The sequence below is a fragment of the Sparus aurata genome, chromosome 21 (genome assembly GCF_900880675.1).
Source record: "Sparus aurata chromosome 21, fSpaAur1.1, whole genome shotgun sequence".
Classification (NCBI taxonomy): domain Eukaryota; kingdom Metazoa; phylum Chordata; class Actinopteri; order Spariformes; family Sparidae; genus Sparus; species Sparus aurata.
The window spans coordinates 12,978,424-13,000,376 of record NC_044207.1 but is presented as its reverse complement, the minus strand read 5'-3'; the positions used below and the strand labels follow the sequence as shown (position 1 = coordinate 13,000,376).

The window sequence follows — 21,953 nt, the reverse complement described above, 5'->3', positions numbered from 1 at the left end:
GAGTTTGTATCATTACCTCAGTAATATTCTAAATATTTAAGTAATGTGATGGAATTTCTTCTCCAAAACTACATAGTGTCTGGGTAAAATAAACTCAATGTTGTTGCCGATCGTCATAGCAGCCTTCAGAATTGAATTAAGGCTTGTAATGTTTGTACAACTAAGATTTAAAATATGTTTTATTTGATTGCTAGTAGTTCCAATTTAGACAGTAAAATAAGATAGTAAATTGATTTCCTTGAGATGAGTAAGAAGAATATATGATTGAAACAAAACTAACATATTGAATATGTTCCATACAAACATAACAAAGAATATTAATTATAAAATCGCTCTTTATTAAAAATATGATATCATTTCTCGGTTAATAAAGTTAACATTTACAGTCTTTCTCACGAGATGAGACTTGAATAAACTCGTGTTTTCATCCATCGCATGACGACATATCGCTGCCGTCCTCTCATTGGCTGAGCGTGTCCCATGCGTGTTGTGGTAAACAAAATCGGAGGTGCGTGTGCATGCGTAAAAGTGGTAATGGAGGATAGTGATCTACTCACAGGGGGCTTAGTTAGCAAGCTTTCTTCTGTCACTTCTGTTCACGACTGCTTTTTTCATTGATGTGAGGCATTAACGACGCAAAGGAATATCGTTTGAATCAACCGAGAGGAGGTGGTAGGTATCTGCATGTCGAGTTACCTAACGGCCGTCCCAGCAGGTTAGCTTCTTAACTCAAAATGCTAACCTGACGGCTAACCTAGCCGGAACTGCTCCACAGCTAAGATGCTAGACGTCGGGCGGAGTCTATTTCCTAGAAAAGATATCACTGACTTGGCGAATGATAGTTCCACTGTTTGTGTCGTCTGTAAAACTTAAACAATTGTTGAACGACGCTTTTAATAATAGTCATGCAATAACTGTATAACTTACAAAGACTTATGCGGACGTAAAAGCTAGCTCTGTCAAGTTTGCTAACGACACTCTACACGAATGAACTGGATAGGATGCAACTAAGCTACGGTGGATTCTGTAATACAGGACATAGCCTCATCCCGCCACGGTGTTAGCGCGAACTAGCTAAGCTAGCTCTCATGTTATCATTACTTTCTCTTCCGGGACATCGTTGAAACAAGATTGCAAGTTTATTCAAAGTCACATTGCGTCAACTTGCATCGTTATGTACATGAAAAGGAACACATTAGGCTTGAATACCACTGACAACATCTCTGCTATGCTAACACATTAGCTAATGCTATGCTAAGTGTTATTGGGTACCCGTTTTACAAATTAGCTCACGTTTCTGTAGCAAGTTAGCAAATGAGCTAATGTTAGCTGCTGGTCTTCTACACAGTGGAGTCGAGTTAAAGAGACGCCGGTTTAACCAATCAGGGGCGGATATATCGTTTCCCAGCCCCGACCAGGCTAGCCTGTCCCCCGCCATAGTGAGGGAACGTATGCACGTAACATGCAACAGTGATGTATAACCAGAGATGTTCGAGAAATGTCGTGCTTTTTTTACTATTCATAACCGGCGATATTCAGAGCATACAAAAGTAGGAGTAATCTATTTGCTTTGTCAAAAAGGAAATATAGATATAGTGGACAACACAGCTTTTGGAAATCCTGAAAAATAAATGTGCCAAAATATATACAAAGATAATTGCTACATAATATTACTTTTATTCTCTTACTGTAGTGCTTTGTTTGTAATTAGTAAATGGAGCTGTAGGAATGCATGCCAAAAACACTGGATTCAATTCAAGTGGGTAGAAAATTAATAGTGGAATAGTTGAAGTACACAGAATAGAAATATCACATCATTGAATCACAATTTCACCATTTACAATCAACAGGAATTCGTTTGAGTTCCGGGATGGCATCAGAGGTGGTTTCCCAAAACCATGGGTCCAAGGGGATCATGACTTTTTACCCCACTGTCGAGGAGTTCAAGAACTTCACCCGCTACATTGCATATGTGGAGTCCCAGGGAGCACACAAAGCAGGCCTGGCTAAAGTAAGTACTGATGTACTGTTCCCACAGGCCATTTTCTCAGCCATCAGAGTTTTATGGCATCGTCTATATTGACAGCAGAAAATGGTGGGCAAATGAATGAATGAAACCTAGCACTGTCTAAGATTTGTTTTTTTCTCTGAAATGATTTCAACAAACATGAGGTCATGTGTTGCCCATGTTCCATTACTCCATAGGTTGTAAACATTGTTGCATCAGCTTGTCAGAAAAAATATTCATGAAGCTTTGCTGATATAAAAAACCAATTCAAAACAAATAGTTAAACAACATAACTCACTGTCCAACTTCTTCCTCCAAGATCGTCCCACCTAAAGAATGGAAACCTAGATCCTCTTATGACGATATAGATGAGTTGGTGATACCTGCACCCATTCAGCAGGTGGTGACAGGCCAGTCAGGCCTTTTCACACAATACAACATTCAGAAGAAGGCCATGACGGTCAGAGAGTTCCGCAAGATGGCCAACAGTGACAAGTGAGGAATTAAGGACATTTAAACTTAATAATTCATTCTGTGATTATCTGTAAATCTGTTACATCTGTGATTGAATACAATCAGCTGCACTTTAACCTTTTGATGTCAAAGTTCTTCTTATGGTGTTGGTACTAATGAATGTCTTTTATAGGTTCTGTAGTCCACATTATGATGACTTTGAGGAGCTGGAAAGGAAGTACTGGAAGAATGTGACGTTTAACCCTCCCATATATGGGGCAGATGTTAATGGAACTCTATATGACCCTGTGAGTTGACACTTCATGGGTGTGGTTGCTGTTGTGAATATTTATCAGTATTGATTATTGCTGTCTGTGTGTCTGTTGACCTGATACACCACAGATGCTGAGACTGATCATTGTCATCTTCATCACCGCTTTGTTGATCTTGTGTTATCTGCTGTGCTCCTGCAGGAAGTCAAAGAGTGGAACATTTGCCATCTGGACACCATTTTGGATACCGTTGAACATGAGAGTGGCATCACTATTGAGGGAGTCAATACACCCTACTTGTATTTTGGCATGTGGAAGACCACATTTGCATGGCACACTGAGGACATGGACCTCTACAGTATCAACTACTTGCACTTTGGAGAGCCTAAATCATGGTAAAGACGCAAACTATACTTTTCTTGATCAGTTGCAGATATAAAGCTTTTTGATTTTTCTATGTTCTTATATAATTGTTATATTAATTTCAAAATGTTTTGATAATAATTTCTACAGTTGTTTAAAACCCAGAGGAATAGCAGTTAGGGACACTTGCTATGATGTGCCTGGATATTGATATGAAATATTACAATCAAGTGCATAGTGTCCGTTTACTATGACTAAGAAGACTTCTTCATATATGTGCAGGTACTGTGTTCCTCCAGAGCATGGAAAAAGATTGGAGCGTTTGGCTCAAGGTAAGAAACTGGGATTTTCTTCTGTAGATGTATATGATATAAAGCTGTTGATGATCATGGAATGTAACAGTTATCTGCTCTCTCTTCTTCTAGGGTTCTTTCCTGGTAGCTCTCAGAATTGTGAGGCCTTTTTGAGGCACAAGATGACCCTCATTTCTCCCTCCATACTGAAGAAATATGGTATCCCATTTGATAAGGTATGATGAGAGTATATGTTTATTCATTGTTTTACTTTATACTCACTACACAAACAGAGTATATACACTGCAGTTACTAATTATTTGAATACCTCTCTTTTAGATTACACAGGAGGCCGGTGAGTTCATGGTAACTTTCCCTTATGCCTATCATGCTGGTTTCAACCACGGCTTCAACTGTGCAGAATCCACCAACTTTGCCACAGAGAGATGGATTGAGTACGGCAAGAAAGCGATTTTGGTAAGGGCCACCAAATGAAAATATAGAAAACCATACTTAACCTAATTTAAATCAGGTTTAATCTTGCTAGTAAGAATGGAAACTTCAATGTTCAAAGTTCAAAGATGCACATGCAACAATATCACTTGTGACTTTCGTCATGTGCCTTTCTTCCTTTTAGTGCTCTTGCCGTAAAGACATGGTAAAGATTTCCATGGATGTTTTTGTGAAGAAATTCCAGCCAGAGCGCTATGAACAGTGGCTGGCGGGGCGAGACGTGGCACCGATTGATCACTCACGGCCAACCCCAGAGGCGAAGGAGTTTCTGGGGGAGTCCTTTAATAACGCCACCAGCAACAGTAATGGCAACTCCACAGAGAGCTGTGGGGAGGACGGAGAGCGAAAGAGGTGGGTAATTACACATACACATGTGAGTTTGTTTGAATGGAACATGCTGGGAAAGGTTTTGGGAAATGTTTTGGGGACTTGGTGGTCCTGTTTTTATTTTCGTACTCTCTGTCTCTTGCTCTGGTTGTCAAGTTGAAAGAACATATATATATGGAACCTGTGACAGATTTCCTGTATCTTATTTATGTTTACAACATTTACAACATATAGCAGATGTCTTTTTACTAAGTAATGTTGTATTAATCAGTATACATCAAAACCAGTAGCTCAAATTCAGGTAAACATTTGACAGCAGTCATACATTTCCTAGCTAGCTGTAAGAGCTACAATACAGGCAGTGTTGGGATCTTTTAGTTGTTTTCATTTTTTGACAAGAAACATAACATTTGTCTCAGAAAATGGTGGAAATTAAATTTTATGTGTAACATATACTTAATATTAGATGCAATGTGCATGAAATTAGTTGAAATTAGTCCATATTCTATTAAAGGAGCTGTAAACCCGAAAGACAGCTCAGTGTTTGTTACTATGAGATCAAAGACTTAATTGCAGCAGAACAAATCAGTGCTAATTAATCGAGACAAAACAATAATGACATGCTTAGTAATTATAGAGAAGGACTGGGCTGTGCTAATGCATTTTCCAGGAAGGCCCTGCTCAACACAGGAACAGTTAGACATTATTGCAACTGTTCAAGTTTGAGTTCCTTCGTTCTCAAATTAAAGCTTTAAATATAGAGCAATCAAAAACCGACACATCAATATCACTGTCAAAGACGGTATTTGGTCTTTGACAGTGATATTGATGTGTTGGTTTTTGATCGCAGTTCTACTTATGTGTGTGAAGTGTCAAGTAGTCAAAAGAACAAACCACCCCCCACACAAGACTATAAAAACTCTACTAAACTAATTCAGCACATACAATTGCATATACATGATGTTGGGTCTGGAGAAAAGGGGCAGTAATCAAGTCCTGACCTTGAATCTTTCCTAGATGCACATGATGTCCATGGTGCTTTAAATAGACAGATCCTGAGGCATTTTCTATCAATAGAGACAGATCTTCATAAAGTTGCCAGAAACACATCCGTAATTGTTCTGTGCAGGTTCCTGATATTAGAAACCAAAAGAAATGGGATGAAGGTCATCTATTCTCAACTGCTGTGTCTCTGTTTGGTAAACTCACAGCACTACGCAGAGGATAGAGACCAAGAGACACAGAGTGTGTCTGGAAGTGCCAGAGGAGGTCGTTCCGAAGGATGAAGAGGAGGAAGATGTGGAGCAGTATGGGAAGCGTCCCAGGCTAAGCCTTATACCTCCACGTGTTATGTCACAAGATGGAAGGAGAAATAAAGGTATTGTCCCCTCTGCAGTATCTTACTAGTTTTCTGTCAGGCAGCTAAGCTTGTTTTGTGTTAAAAGAAATGTAAGCAAAATGATTGATGATGATGATCTGATTTAATTTGCAGGGCCACCGAAGTTGGTTGTCACACCGACCAAGCTTACTTTATTGGATCCATTTCACAGGGGCTTAATCCAAAGTAACAGTGATGTCACCCGCCCCCCTCATTACACCAAGACTCGTGCCCCTGCGATCTCGTCTCAGTCCCAGGCCAGAAATGGACACCTGTCGGTTTCAGTGGGACCGACATGGACAGAAACCACCACCCAGCCCACCCGCAAAATGGGGGTAGCCAGCCTGCTCTTCCACAGGACTCTGAGCCCAAAAGACACTCTTCAAGTGCACAGCTACACTCTAGAAAAGCAGCAGCAGCCCCACACACAGCTGCAGGTGCACAGCTATGCCAGAGAGCACCAACCCCGTCATCTCCAGCACAAAATCTGCACGCCATCACACACGCAGGTCCAGTCCTCGTCTCAGGCACCAAACTGTGAACGAACGGAGCCAGAGCCAGAAACCAAGATTGTTCTCACCAAATTAATGCCGAACGAATCGAAAGCACAGAGTGTTGTGGAGAAGGACCAAAAGGAGGACAAACCTAAAATGTCAGCGACTATTGAGACTGAGGTTGAAGTAGAGAATCCTAAAGTTGAGCCCACCAGCCAATCTGCGCCCTCCCCGCCTCAAACACAATCCACCATGTTGGATAAAACGGAGATGGATGCCCCGAAGAACAGCAAGCGAAAGGTCTGGGTTTTTTTTCTGTTGTTAATTTTAGTATTTTATTAATGCACGTGTATCCACAAAACACTCACACAAATGATGCAACAGTTGAAACATGAACGTTTGAGCTGCATGCATTGTCTTTCCTGTCACTCCTGGACAAATATAAATGTAAGTTTAAGTGACGTTTATATTTGGGCACGTAGACAAATGTCGTTGCTTTATAACACTATTATGCATGTGTGCAGGCACTAAAGAAAAAACAAGCAACAACTTTTTGGTAGCTCTGTACTGGTGCATTTTCCTTGCATGATGTTTCCATACTTATCTCTCTGAGCTTGGCATAATTAATAGTTCTTCTAATAGAACTGTCCTCAGAGGTGTCTCTGGTGGCAGAATGCACTTCATTAGGAATTATTTTAAAGTCTGTCATCAGTGTATGGCTGCAGCTAACAGCAACTAACAATAATTATCATTGACACTTAGTCTATGGATTATGTTCTTGATTCATCGATTAGTTGTTTGATCTATGAAATTTAATGAAATTGTCACTTAGTGTTTTCTGAAGACCAAGATAACATCTTCAAATTTCTTGTATTTTCCACAACCTGAAGTCATTCAGTTCGCTGTCATATAGGAGGAAATAAACCAGATATTTTAACATTTAGATGCTGGGATCAGAGAATTTTGACTTTTTCTTTTTTCTATTTTCAAAAGCCAATTAATCCCTCATCTAAATACTCAGCAATTAATCTAACAGTTCACAATTAATCTAACAGTTCACAACTAATCGATAAATCGATTAATGTTGCAGCTCTAGGTGAATGTTGAATGTTATTATTGCTGTTCAAACTGCAGAGTAACCACTGCCCCCTTGCGGATAGTGGCATAGTCATCCTGAAAGACACTGTTCCTGTCAGGAAACCAATGCCTGATGAGATGAAGGTGATCGCTCAAAGTCATCATGTAAGTAGTCACTAGCTGTGACCAAATCCTCAAAGTGATCATAGCACCCAATACTTACCTGGAAATGTTATGCATACCAGTACAGAGCTTCCAGTATGCCAGAGAATTATGAGAGTGTCTGGACAATAACGTTACGTTTACTGTGAGTTGAATCCCTGTTTTTGAAGTTTTGTCTTGCTATACACTTGTTGCTCCAGCAGGTGGCAGAAGAGCAGTCATACTGCAAGTCGATTGTGAAGAAGCAGCAGCAGCAGCAGCAGCAGCAGCAGCAGCAGGCTGAGCTCTGTAAGCTGCCCCGTCATCACCCTCTGATCAGAGAGGTGCACAGTGATGATGGTATGCACTTGTTTTGGTCATCTGCGTCATGTAATATTATGATGGTGGCGGTTTGAAAAACACTAAATGTCTTTCATTCCATCATCCTGTTTTAGAAGTGTGTGTGAACACGGAAGTTGAGCAAGAGGAGAAAGAGGAGTGGGCGAAGCCGCTCAGCCAGCTGTGGCAGTGTCGGCCATATAATCCACAGGCAGAGAGAGAGTACAACAAGAGTGTGGGCGAGCAGGCCCCCTACTGCTGCATCTGCCTGCTCTTCCACACCTACCATCAGGTGACAACTACAAGCATGCTGTGCCTTTTAGAAAGTTCTATTTTATGTTGTTATTAACATCCTTTTGTTTTTTGAATGGCAGTCGTAGTTTTCAGTATGTCATAAATGATTGACCTTTGAAGCAGACACAAGTTAAGGCAGAGAAAATATGGTAATGGACTGTGTAGTGCAGTAATGTGAAGCTCCAGGCAAAAACCAAGACATCTTTATTAATGCTTTACTTAGATTATGGCTTTTATAGTTTTCTACTGTGGAAGCAACACAACTTTGCCTTTTTCAAAGAGTATCTTTTAAACTGAGTCATACTGTGAATGCTTATTTTCTAAAGAGTTATACAGTATGTTATTGTTAAACTTTCATTTATTAAAGACAGGCCTGGAAATATAGTGAAACAAATGCCTCCTGAATTTATTTGACGTGGTAATGTGTAAACTGAGTAAACTAACATTGTTGTGCATTGATTTAACACAACAGCAATTTTTAATTGAGAATGTGTTTAATCAGATATCGATACAAGGAATGTGTGAAATAATGTGCTGACAAACTTCTGACTTTTTCCACCCTCTAGTCCGAGTCCAGTAGTGGTAGTTCCCGGGTGGTGTTGGTGAACCGTCCAGGTGGCCGTCAGTGGTCCAAGCCACTCATTCCTGAAATGTGTTTCAACACCCAGTCTAGCAAGACGGGTGATTGCGGGGAGGGACAGCTGTCGAACCCTAATGTAGCAGAGGACGGGACCAGCCGGCTTGTCAGCTGTGCTCGGTGCTGTGTCCGGGTACATACCAGTAAGTTTTAACCAGGGTTTTTATTGAAGTATTCATAGGCCGGAACACTTCAGACACTATCAAAGACATGCATGTTGCACACAGCACATTCAGGTCGCTTGGACTCAAGTAACCACCAGTAATCTGTTATTCTTGAAACTGCTGTTACACACAGTTGTATAAAAAACAGCCATCACTCAAGCTCATAAATGGATTTTAGATTAATACGCAAACACAACTATGGTCCACTGAATAATTCAGCCAGCAGCGGCAAGAACTCTTAAGCAGTATTTACACACAGAGTCTTACTGAATTGTTTTGTTGAACGAGGAGAAGTTATGTCAAAATTAAGCTTGTTTTATTTTGTTGTGGCCTGGCGTGGTCTTCCATACTTTGATCAGTTTAGTTCTATTTCTGAATGCAGAATTGGTTCCAAGAGCTACACGCATCTGCCAGTGTAGGTATTGGGTCACAATTAAACATTTATAAAAAGTGAAAATCCCTGCACACTGTTCTCATTCTCTGTTCCGCTTTTTATTCTAAGCACAACGCTTTGACCACAGATGGTCGTTCTCACATTTGAACCAAGTATTTATAGTCATGTTCATAGTATATGTTTATAGTATAGTATTTATAGTCATGTTCTCATACAATGATAAGTATGGGGAATGAAACCACAGTATGCAAGCAACGCATTAAAAAAATGTTTTTCTCTGAACATCAACTACGACCATGCTGTTAAAATGATGCCTATGAGAAGTGAATGTGTCAAATGTTCTTCTCTGTTCCTGTTCAGGTTGCTACGGTGTGTGTGGAGACGAAGCAGAGCTCGATGATTGGCTGTGTGCCCGCTGTGAGGCAGATGCCATCACTGAGGTCAGTTAGATGGACTATCTATTATTTCATTACAAATATTTTAAATTGCTCATCATACTGAGACAAACCCAAACAGTACAGCTGTACAGCTCTTCAGCAGAGTGGAGCTGATGAAGAGCTGTACAGCTGAAGTCTGAGAAAGATCTGTTCATCCGAATAAGTTGCATTTGGAAAGGGACATTTCTGAAACATGCAGGGCCAGGAGCTTGAGGTAACAGGATTTAAGTCATTAATCATTAATGTCGCGAGATCCACGGTCATGGATTACAATCAACAGTAAGCACAGTGAAAACATTGGTTGAAAAAGCTCAGAAAAATATGATCAGTGCACTAATATTTTATGTCGTAATATTTTCTAGGCACTGAAATGTAATGTTTGGCCTCTTTAGGTCTGCAGATGTTAATCTATCTGATTAAATGTGCTAAACAGTGAGAAGTGGATCTAGGAACAGCTCAAAGTGAAAACCACTTGGTGTGATGTTTTAATAATAAGGACACAGCTGTACTCACAGTTCACTTCCTCAGATGACTGACGAGTGCCAGTCGTTGACAGCCACTGTCACTAGTATGTAATAACCTGAACTCTAGTGATGCACGCAGGGAAGTTTATGTTTTTTATTGCAGTGAATTGCAGCTGAAAACCATCGCGGCACCATTGTAAATTTCAGAATGGCATCTTTGTTACAGCGGCTCTATTTTGCCTTTCCGAACATCAAACAAACATGTATTTGATTGTGCATCCGGTCAGGAGGCAGATTCAGTTTCTTAAAGCCTGTCCTTATTTAACCTCAGATAAATATAAACCATGATGCACCACATCACCAGCAGCACAATGTTAACTTGTTCTGAACTAACTGTTTAATACAATTGACAACCACAGCAGGCCTGCTTTAGTCACACTTAAACAAACTTGGCTCTCCATAACACCACTTCCTTTGTTCTGACAGTGAGAGTGTTCTCTTCCTTTGCATGTTATTGTCTGGAGGATTTGTTTGTAAAATGTATCTTAAAGTTTCCCTTTGTTTCAACATTCCTGTCTGCTCAGAACAATAGGGGGTTGTGAAACATGCTAAGAATGTTGCTTGGTGTTGGCACAAACACCTTTTGACCACCAGTGGGCAATGCTTCACTTCAGAGTTCATTGTGACACTTCAGTGGTCTTTAGCTTCACACTGTTTGTTTTAAGCTGTCTGCACTTTCAGTTTTAGAATCTCTGAGCTGAAGGATTCTAATTTTTTCAAGTATTGCAGTCATTTTGTAGAAAGTGTGGAAAAGTTATTGCAACAGATTTTCCTCAACGGTGCTGTATCAATTTATCATGCTACTAAGGTGACTAAGAACTTATTGGTTCTCAGGATGTCCCCTTCAAGTTGTTTTTGTCCTTCTGATATCTGTTAAATGTTGAGTCAACTGACTTTCTTCAAGGTTTCCTTCTAGTACCACGTGTGATATTTAAAGAGGAAGATGTGAACAGGATTTAGAAAGCCCAGAAACGGCATACTTAAGCCTAAATGCTGTTGCCAGTCAACAGCAGCACTTCAGAGATTAACTGGAAATGTCACTGATACAGAGGCAAAATGACTGTTTCTTAGAGCCACACCAACAGCTCCTGTATTGCTGCACTTGTAGGTTGCTGTATGTCTATTAGTGCCCCTCTGTAGTTCAGTACCTCTTAGTGCTGTACTTTAATAATGTGGAGTGAGGCGCTTCTGACAGGTGCCATATCAGGTGTGGAGTCGGTTACAACGGTCAGCAATATATTGAGCGTAAATAGTTTATACCCCTTCAGGCGGTCTAGTAAAGTATAGATAATATACAACAGAAAGTCATACACACAAACATCAGGGTTTAGATGGGACAGAGATAAAGGCCAAAATGTATATTTTGATAACAGCGCTGTGTCTTTTCCTTCAGGACTGCTGTTTGTGTTCGTTGAGAGGTGGAGCTCTGCAGAGAGCCAACAATGACAAGTAAGTGATACCAGCAGTGTAACAGTGCTGCCCCCATCATGTGCAACCTTTTTAATTGCCCCCACTCGTGCAGCATGCGTGCAACACTGAAGCTGCAGTGTCTTCCAGGAAGTTAAATTACCCCAACACATTTTTAAAGATAAAGTAGAAGTAGAGTTTGGTGTCACATTTTGTTGGTGTTTTTAATGTCTTAATGGTCACAGTGATAAAAGTACAGGAAGTAATGTGATAGTAAAGGACATAAAAAGTGCACTGGAAGGATTTGTTTATAAAACAGCTTGTGCATAGTGAGTCTGAGTGGGCGGCACACAGCAGATTGTTGTTCCCACCACTCACTTTCCTTTGACCACATTAAGTCTGTTACAACTGAAATCCATCTGGTAGATGGAGCCCCTCAAGCTAAATGCACACGTGTACACACACATACACAGCGGTGAGGAAGCGCGTGTGTGTGTGTGTGTGTGTCGGGGGGGGGGGGGGGGGGGGGGGGGGGGGTTATACACCCTGAAGCTGTGGTTACACTTTATCACTCAGTGTAGGATGCAGTAAGTGAATGTCAGTTGAAATGACAGGAAGTGCCTATAGACGGAAGCAACGTTTTTCCCACCAGCCAGCTCTCTTAAATGTCTCGTGACAGAGGGAGACCTACTGGGCTGTGGCTATTCTTATTCTTTAGAAGAATGATTCCTGTTGCTTATCTTTGTATCATCTTCTCTGAATCGATTACTACAGTTTGTACTGCAGTAAACTAGTAAACTATATTTTTTTCTATATTTTTTCATGTGGAATACTTAAATGTTACATGATTATAAAATGGCTGGAACCACTTATTGTTGATATAAATTACAACATGAAATGCCACAAAGAAGTGAATTGAAACATCGTTTTTCATTTTTTTGTATTGTTTTTCTCTGTTGTAAGTTGTAGCTTTTTAACAAAAAAATCTTTAAATCAGAGTTAACTTTATCTCTTTATCTGAGCTTTCAACTGCATCTCATGGTCTTCCTAAGCAAATTAAGAGTGGTCAGATATCATAGAGAAAGCTAACCTTGTAACTGTCCAGCCTATGTCAATCTAAAATGGTGATAGTTTTGACCATGACGTTAGGATTATTATACGGCTGCTCCATTTTGGCAAAAATCATACTCACGATTATTTTGATTGATATTGTAATCACGATTATTCATTGATTTGAGAACAAGCATTTATTGAACTCTGGTATTTCTTTTAACACGATAAATCTGAACTGAAAAACAAGAAAAATTCAAATAAATACGATAAAAATATATTAATAAAATGAATTAAATAATATGTAAAAATAAAAAATATAACGCTGTTGACACTTCTCTTGCAACTTCTCCGCAACATTCATCATAAAGGGCAGGCAGCGCAATTCTGCTGAAATGGTGACGTGATGGTAACACATACCGCTTTTCAAATGTGTTAATCAGTTTATTGAACCCTGGGTCGCTAACGGTGTTGATAGGGCACATGTCTTTGGCAATCATGTATGTGACGGCATCTGTTATTTCTTAATGCCTGCGGGAGCTGGGTGGATATGCGGTGGCATTGTAAAGTGTGTCCTTAATTGAGTACTGTGTGTAGCGATGGCAGGAGTTGAGGAGCTTTTCATTTTTTTGTTTTTTTGTTCCTTCACTGCTTGCTCTAGTATTACTCTTTGTGTGGACTTTAAATGGTTAAATAAGTTGGTCGTGTTCCCTTGAGGTGCAGACACGGTCGCGTGACATATCTTGCACAATATCTTTGTTTGTTCCGCGTCAGACTCTTCGAAACCGAAGTGTTTCCACACCACAGAATTCGCTTTACCTTTCTTCCAGACCAAAGGCTGCATTTCTGCCATCTTCTACTGTCTTTGTCTACACATTTTTTTCCAAACACCCACTGGCAATACGCACCGGCATGGCTGAAAGTGAACATTTTCAGGCGGGGGCAGAGCGGAGTGCACAGGTGGAGATGGAAGGGTTCGCTGCATTTACCACACAAGACACCACGTGCGGCAGAATGATCATTTTATTACGATTATCTTGTTTTCATGATCGAGGGAAGCCGAAATCGAAATTCACTTAATTGTTCAGCCCTAGATTAATATTTATTTATTTAGTCTCTATCTCCTGTGTCTCAGCTAAATCATTATCGTTCACTTTCAAATAAAAAAAGCATACATTTCATGGGGGATATTTTTTTGTTACATTTATTAATTAACTGTTTTAAAGGTGTAATATGTAAGAATTGACCACCTGTTGAATACATAATCAAAACAAATAGAGAAGTATATCGACATAGAAACTGCTTACTAGGGGTGTGCCAAAATATCGATACTACGATATATCGCAATATTTCGTCTTGAGGTACGTTATCGATACACTGGTGCCAAATATCGATATTTAAAAATGTAAAAAAAACTATATATATATATATATATATATATATATATATATATATATATATATATATATATATATATATATATATATATATATATATATATATATATATATATATATATATATATATCTTATAATGGTTTATAAATGGTTTAAGTAGCTCTGAAACCCACACATATAGATATTTAATGATAGCTGTAGTCAGTGTGTGTGTTAAGAAGAGACACTGTGCAATATACTCTTTGTTTACTTGGCTGTCATTCATGTGAAATTGATTGACAATGTTTTGTAATTCCTTTGAAATGGATGCAGTGCAGTCAATAAATTCTGAATTTCTTCAGTGACACAGATATCGTAATGTATTGTGGATGAAATTTCTTGCAATATATCGATTATCGCAGAATCGCCGTATCGTGATATTATCGTTATCGTGAGCAAAATATCGCGATGTATCGTATCGCGAGGTACCTGGTGATACCCAGCCCTACTGCTTACTGCTGTTAAATGTGGCTGCTTATAGCTAGTTAGCTTAGTTAGCTGCCAAGAGAGGAAGTTTGGAGAACTGGAGTGTTGGTTTTTACACCAATAGCATAGGAGCTTTGGATTGGTACGGAATGGGGCTAGCTGGTTAGCATAATAACTTCAGTAGATGTCTCTGCAATACAATAAATAGACATAATGTCAGAACTGTTATTTGCATTCTGTTGATCATGTGAGGTATATTGACTAAAACTAAACTAACATTCTTCCATATTGTATCTTTAAAGGCATCTTTGCTGTGTTTGAGGAAAACTTTTTCCTTATTTGCCGAATAGTTATCTGATATAATTAGAAATATATCAATAATTTAATACAGTATTTTTCTATTTGACATCATCCCAGTCCTAAATTCTGTGTTTTGTTAGTCTATTCTAAGCATGTTCTAAATCGCAGTAGTAGTTTATTTTTCATTGTATGTAGGGCTGCAGAAATTCACAATGATAATAATATTCACTGTTTTGTAACTGCAACAGCCGAGCTTACTGAGTGTTTCTGCTCTCACTCTCAAAAACACTGACATCAGTTATCCTCATAGCAACTGTTGCTCATGGGAGAATAATGAAAACTGGATAATCGTGTAAAAAGAAATTTATATTGGTATTAACCAACTGGCAGAGCTCGAGTGGAGTAAAAAAACTGTTCCAAGATAGCAGCTTAAAATGCCAAGAATGTTATGGATAAATATGATAAAACCTTTAATTTAAAGTAATGTATTCATCTGTGATGTAATTATCGTAAAATCCTGAAACCACAATGTTTCCTCAGACTTTAATTGTTGCATCCCTAATCATACACAGATGTTAACTTGTACTCCCTTATATTAGATAAGACCACACACACACTTAATTATTCAGCAAGTGCAACCGCATTGCTGAATACGGGCTCTCACATTTCTAAAAACACAGCGACCTAGACATTGAACTGTTTGTCCTGAATGTACTTAATGTTTGCCTTTCACACAGGTGGGTTCATGTGCTGTGTGCCATCACTGTGCTTGAAGCTCGCTTTGTCAACATCACCGAGCGGGGGCCCGTTGACCTCTCTGCAATCCCACTGCCACGTTTCAGACTGGTAAGAATCACTACAGTTACTGCAGCCATATAGATCAGGACACCTGTTTTGTAGCCTTGGGCATGAAGGTAATGATTGTTGATTTGACGTTCGAGGCTCATTAATTAAAAGTGGAGTTTCCTAGCCTTTTGGCCGTGCCTCCCCTCATCTTTAATAGTAATATTCAATTCCGTACAGTAAATGCCACGTTGCTTTAGTGATATTGCAACTGTCTCTTGTGACTGTTGTTGGTTTTCATATCTCTCTTTGATTGTGATCTCTATCTTCTTATCCATGGTATTATGACTCACATCTATTTTTCCATTGCAGGGACTTTAGACCCACACACAAAATGACTTCTTGGTAAACAGAGCTTTACTCTGATAGCATCTGTTTGTGGTTCTCATTGTGGAAGCACAGTGAAACTGATGTGGCGCCTGTTGGTTGTCTTCACACAGTTTCACATCTCTTTCTGGCCCCTGAATGTCTCTGAATTATTGTAGCTGTGGCATTCTGAGCACATCAGATTTAAAAAAGAATACATAAAAAGTTAAAATATACATAACATCTAACCACGGCTTTTACTTGGAAAATACTTTGAAAGGCAGACTGTGTATGCTCACCTTCTTATGTATGAGTCATGTACGAACTTTGTTCACAAGAGTTGGCCTTGTCTCCATTGTTATATGCCTTGATCTCAAAGGAGTCTTTCTCAATGGATCTACTTCTAGATAAGTACCGATGATGTCAGAACCCCATTAAATAATCCAGAGGAAGTTGTGTAATTTCCCTCTGACATATCTGTGTTCCAGTTCGTGTCTGGGTCTGCCTGTCTCATATTACCTTTGATAACTTTTTTTGATCTTTTTCCCTGCTTGGCTCGTTTCCTTTCTCCTCCTTTCCTTCCCCTGTACATGCTTAACTTTAACCTCCCTCTCATAAATTCACCCCCTGACCCTTGTTCCCCGTCCACATTTCTATCTTTGTCACCCTGGCAGAAGTGTGCGTACTGCAGGAAACGGATGAAGAGGGAGGTGACAGGCTGCTGCGTCCAGTGCTCCCACGGACGCTGCTCCACGGCGTTTCACCCGACCTGCGCTCAGGCAGCTGGGGTCCTCATGCACCCAGACGACTGGCCGTTCATAGTCTTCGTCACCTGCCACAGACACAGAGCGCCCGTCATACCTGAGGTACCATAATGGAAACACAGTCTATGAATTAGGAACACAAACATTATCAGAGCCAATGTATTTAATTGGGTAGAGCATAGTCCAGTGCAGGGGGGTCTACTGTGTCCAAGAATGGTTGCCATGGTTTATTAAATCCATTGACGTTGTCAAATAATGGATTTTTGTGAGAAACGGGGGTTAACTGGAGCATTTCTTGTGAGAAGAAACAAAAATCCAGCCGTGTGACACGCACTCAATTGTCGCTGTGTCTAATCTCACTGTTTAGCTCAGATAAGGATGTTTTAACTGAACTACCTTGTTTTGAGAACAGACATGCACATAGTGGGGAAAAAGCCAAGTTTACTCTAGCTTTGTGTTTTTGTGGCTTGATAACCCTTTAAGATGCTCAAGTTTTTTTCAACAAATGCCAATTTCAGCTTCTCACTGTAATTTTTGTTTCCCTCCATGTGATTTCTACAGCTAGAAAGTGATATAATCTGCAGGCCCAAACAAGTTCAGTCAGAGTCCAAATTATATTAAGAGGGGTGTCAAGCCTTGAGTGTCCAGGTGTTCAAGTTATTCAGGGACCTAAAGTGTGTCACAGGTTATTGGTAATTAGGTTTTTGTGCTTTTCAGAATGCAATGCTTGAAATTTCTGGGGGAAAAATCAGAACCTTGAATTCATATATTTTGTGCAGGGCTTTAAACTAACTTTTTGGCTCACCTGCCAAGGGGACCGGTAGATGAAAGAATCTACCAGCCAAGTCAATTTTCTTACCGGCCAAATAATAAATTGCCTCTTTTTGTTGCATATACATCTGTTTCAAGACTTTTTATGGAGATAACAGTATTATATAATAATACATGCTTAGAAAAGAGGCCAAAGTATTATTTAGAAATACATTTTAATATTATTAATTAAATTTCATAACATTGCAAATTGAAAACTTGAACAGTGCAAAACTTTGACAAAGGAAACACTCATTAATTAACAATCAGGCTCTGTAATAGACTTGTCAGTGGCGACTGTACCATAATAACATTTACACTGAATTTGATAGACACATGGTTTTACACGTTTTGTGACGTGACAACTGTTCTCATACTAAGCCACTTGATTATCATACTGAAACTTAAGTATAGCTTCCCTCAGCTCATGAGTTAGAGGTGTCATCATTGCTGCGCTCGACTCACAGTCACTGCGCCAAACTTTTAAAGAGCGGTGACGCGCACGCTACGTTGCTTCTGAGGGGAACTATTTTCTACAGCGGTGACGTCGGGGGAGCTACTTCAGTGCGACACACAACAAGTAGCCGGTTTAGCACTAACGTTTGCTACCATCATAATTTATCACTTTACAGCTACTACAATGTTTTGCTATATCATGCATAATTTACTGCAAGAGCACGACCATCGGGACACACATTTACTCGCCCCGGGGCGGGTAAAATTAAGTCGCCAGGGGAATATTTTAGTCGCATTTGGCGAGTGGCGACCGCTAGTTTACAGCCCTGATTTTGTGCAATGATAATAGTTTTTTTTTTATATATATTTTTTATATTTTTATATTTCATAATGTAATTGTTGTATGTTAGGTTCTGTAAGTGTTGTAACGGTAATCGATCCGTCCAAACTATGTGAGTTTTTGTGAGGCCTGGAAAGTCTTATAAAAACCATCAAATTGATTATTAAGAAGGTGTAAAAACACAGAATATTTGATGGTATTTCCAGTCATATTTAATACTGACCATAATTAGCCATTTTAGCTATTAACCAGTTTAGTCAGCCGTGCAGCACAGTAATAGCTGTAAGAAGTTTTTTCTATGCCCTCCAAAGGGACCTCAGGGATCCTTTCATACGTGTTCATGCTGCTTTGTTTCTCTAATTGGAGGAGGCAGACATCTGTTTGGGCCTGTCAAAAGAAATGCAATGACAGAATTGATGTTCACTGAATGAAAATGAACTTGTGTGAAGGTTTCTCCTGTTGCTGTTTTGGCTTTGAGTTATGTGACTGCGAGTCTGGGCCTGTCCTCAGCTGAAATGCTCCAGTGTATGTCATACCATGTGCAGAGCAGTGCAACTTGGCACTTGGTACACACTACTGTCATTAAAGTTGCTTAACCCTCGCTGAGTTATCTTTATAGACTCCCACTGTTAATTACACTGCAAACTCTTATCTTTCATAAAACAGTTGGCACCAAACAGTGATACACTTTTTAGAGTAACGCTCAGTTTCTGTCCCCAAGCGTAACAAGGCGTCCATGCGGGAGCTGGCAGTGGGGCAGAGGGTCATCTGCAAACACAAAAACGGTCGCTACTACCAGAGCGAGGTGGTGGAGCTGAGCACAGCCACCTTCTACGAGGTTGTGTTCGACGACGGTTCCTACAGCGACAACCTCTTTCCGGAGGACATCGAGGTTAATAGAATTGCTTCCCATTCTTTTTTCTGTTCAGTGGAAAAGATTTAAAACACAGATAAACTAAGGAAGACTCTTAGCAGATAAGAGTGAGTATAATTTAAGTTTCCTTTGTCAGCCTGAGTTCACTATTTCCTGTTTTTTCAGAACCGTGACTGTGTCCGGCTCGGTCCACCTGCAGAAGGAGATGCAGTCCAAGTGCGATGGACAGATGGGTTGATATATGGAGCCAAGTTTGTAGCGTCACACTCCATCCCTATGTACCTGGTAAACCTCCTCTCATCTGTCTCTCACTCCCTCTGTGTCTCACTGGCTGTGACGACTGAGAGCCTCATCAGGTTTGAGGCTCTAAGTCTGAGGCTTGGTTTCTTTCCTTATCCTCAGCATGTGGTCAGTCTGTGGGGTTAAAAGTAACGATTTTGGGAAAACATTAGAAATAGATGAGCTTGCTCATCAATATTTAATATCTTGAAGAAAGTATAGTACTTTGTGGTTTGTCTCATTATGCAGTTTCCTGTCTTTGTGGTCTATCAGAGAGAAATAATGATGTGACAATGTTGTTGTTTCACCACCTAGTTTAACACTAATGTTCAGGGATTTATTGCAACATGTGAGTGAAGTGGTGAAACTTCCATGTATACAATTATTTAAAGGGGCACTATGTAGTTTTGGGGAAGTAATTAAAACTCCTAATTTGTATATTTACAGTATCAATAAGATGATAATCCACACTCTGAATATTTATGTTGAAGTGAAAAAACAAGCTGTTCTCAGAAGAAAATAAGTTCCTCAGAATACTGTTTGAAGCTGATTAAAATTTCTGTAATTCCTTTAATGCAAACGCATGATGGTCAATGGGATTAACATGCACATTGTATGTACATTAACTACATGTTTATGTGTGTGTCTATCAGGTGGAGTTTGAGGATGGATCACAAAGCTCTGTGAAGCGAGATGACATCTACGCTCTAGATGAGGATCTGCCAAAACGAGTCAAGTCCCGAATGGTAACTTACAATCTGAACCCTTTTATACTAAGATGGAGTGTTCTGAAAACATCACCAGCAATAACTTATTTCTGTTTTTCTTATGTTGTGTTCGGTCATCAGTCAGTGGCATCAGACATGCGCTTTGAGCTCTTCGCCCAGAACGACGTTAAACAGAATACCAAAAGGCAACGGGTCATCAACTCTCGATACAGAGAGGACTACATCGAGCCTGTCATCTACCGAGCCATCATGGAGTGACGTCCACTTCCTTCACCCCCTCATCAACTCACCAGAGACATGAAGCCCCAGGTCATCGTTGGCAGTTTTGATAGCAGCAACCAGCCCCCCCCTCCTCTTCCTACTTCTTCTTCCACGGCCCGTCAGGCTACATATTTATAAACTACGGCTGGGACTTTAAATGACTCCTGTGTGCATCCAATAATATGCTTAGACTTTAGTCTCCCATCACATGCTGTGGATTAAGTTTTCTTCCTCCATTTCATTTCTTTTCCTTTTCTCAGGAAGAAGCCATCAATGAATTAAGTATAGATAAGGTTAGACTTTGTAACTGGAGCATGGTGTTTGTTTTTCTCTGCCGCTACATTCAGCAGGTCACAAGTAAATACAACATAACTCAGTTTTTATACTTTATACCTTTTTGCTCTTGATTTACAGAATCGTTATTGTTATTTTCATAATTTATCATAATGTTTTGCAGTGAAGAAAATTATGCATAGGAATGAGGTTTTTACAGGAGGCGCTATCTCGGATCAGTTTTTCCACTCGTGAAGTTAAACGAACTTTAAACTTTGAGCCAATCAGATGTTGACAACAATTTGATTCATCAGGAGGTGTGTTCAGTTTTAACTCCAAAGAAATAAAATAATATCTCAAGATCCATTTTTGACACATCTTCAGATTGAACTTAATCACTCCATGCATTGCATCACATGGTTCATAAGTGTCTCTCTCTCTCTCTGTTAATGTGCGTCTACTGTGAACATAGGAGAAAACTGAGACATGTTTAAAGGCCCAAGCCTTACATTTCAAAGGGCCAAGCAGACTTTGTTTTTTTCTAAAGCTCAAGCTTTACTATAACTGTTGTAATGAATGTTATTATTACAATTAATTTATGCGAGTGCATTGAGTTTGAGAACAAAGCTATTTTTGTCATGTCCTTTTCACAATCTGTAGAAAGCCTCAGATGTATTTATATTTATTATATAGATAGGTTTTCGGACATCCTGTTTTAAAAGTTGAGGCTCATGTTTCCTCCATTGGGATTGGAAGGTTTGAATGCCAATCTGGCAAAGTCCCTCTCAAAGCAAAAAGCACTTATTGTTACCTCCTGCCACGGGACATTTACTATTTTGTAGACACATGGCCTCCAGAGAGAGTGTGTGTGTGTGTGTGTGTGTGTGTGTGTGTGTGTGTGTGTGTGTGTGTGTGTGTGTGTGTGTGTGTGTGTGTGTGTGTGTGTGTGTGTGTGTGTGTGTGTGTGTGTGTGTGTGTGTGTGTGTGTTCTGATAAAAGCTAGCTCTAGAGATGAACATTGTAACCAGATTATAGTTTGATCCCAAATAAAGAAGAAAGTGCTAAGAGGATCATTGTCACATTTGTGAGTCTTTTTTTAATTTTTTTTTTTACTCTGAAAAAATAACTTTGGTACTTTCCAAGGCTGCTGTAGCAAGCGGTTGTGTCACCAGCTGCTATACACCACAAAGTACATCTAATTAAAGTGCTTGTTTTTGGCACAGACCGGCTCAGATTGTTATTGTAAGTGTTCAACAACAATATGGAAAGCATCACTACAGATGGATCTCTGT

At 39.7% G+C, this 21,953-nt stretch overlaps 1 protein-coding gene across 4 annotated transcripts; it reads left to right on the top strand.

Annotated features, from left to right (window-relative positions):
- The first annotated feature begins 479 nt into the window (after positions 1-479).
- Positions 480-21,740, top strand: kdm4ab (lysine (K)-specific demethylase 4A, genome duplicate b). Of its 4 annotated transcripts, none has more exons than XM_030403042.1 (23): positions 480-672; positions 1,851-2,011; positions 2,328-2,503; positions 2,655-2,769; positions 2,935-3,128; positions 3,379-3,428; positions 3,522-3,625; positions 3,729-3,866; positions 4,027-4,253; positions 5,441-5,607; positions 5,722-6,401; positions 7,236-7,343; positions 7,544-7,679; positions 7,775-7,950; positions 8,519-8,732; positions 9,508-9,587; positions 11,502-11,557; positions 15,465-15,573; positions 16,551-16,742; positions 18,968-19,138; positions 19,286-19,405; positions 20,053-20,145; positions 20,248-21,740. In XM_030403042.1, the coding sequence occupies exons 2-23, from the start codon at positions 1,871-1,873 to the stop codon at positions 20,383-20,385; spliced, it is 3,585 nt and encodes a 1,194-aa protein (XP_030258902.1). In that variant the 5' UTR covers positions 480-672; positions 1,851-1,870; the 3' UTR covers positions 20,386-21,740. The 4 variants fall into 4 exon arrangements, with proteins under 4 accessions (XP_030258902.1, XP_030258901.1, XP_030258904.1 ...); XM_030403041.1 differs by having other exon boundaries at positions 7,541-7,679; XM_030403044.1 differs by lacking the exon at positions 7,236-7,343.
- Positions 21,741-21,953: the final 213 nt, after the last annotated feature.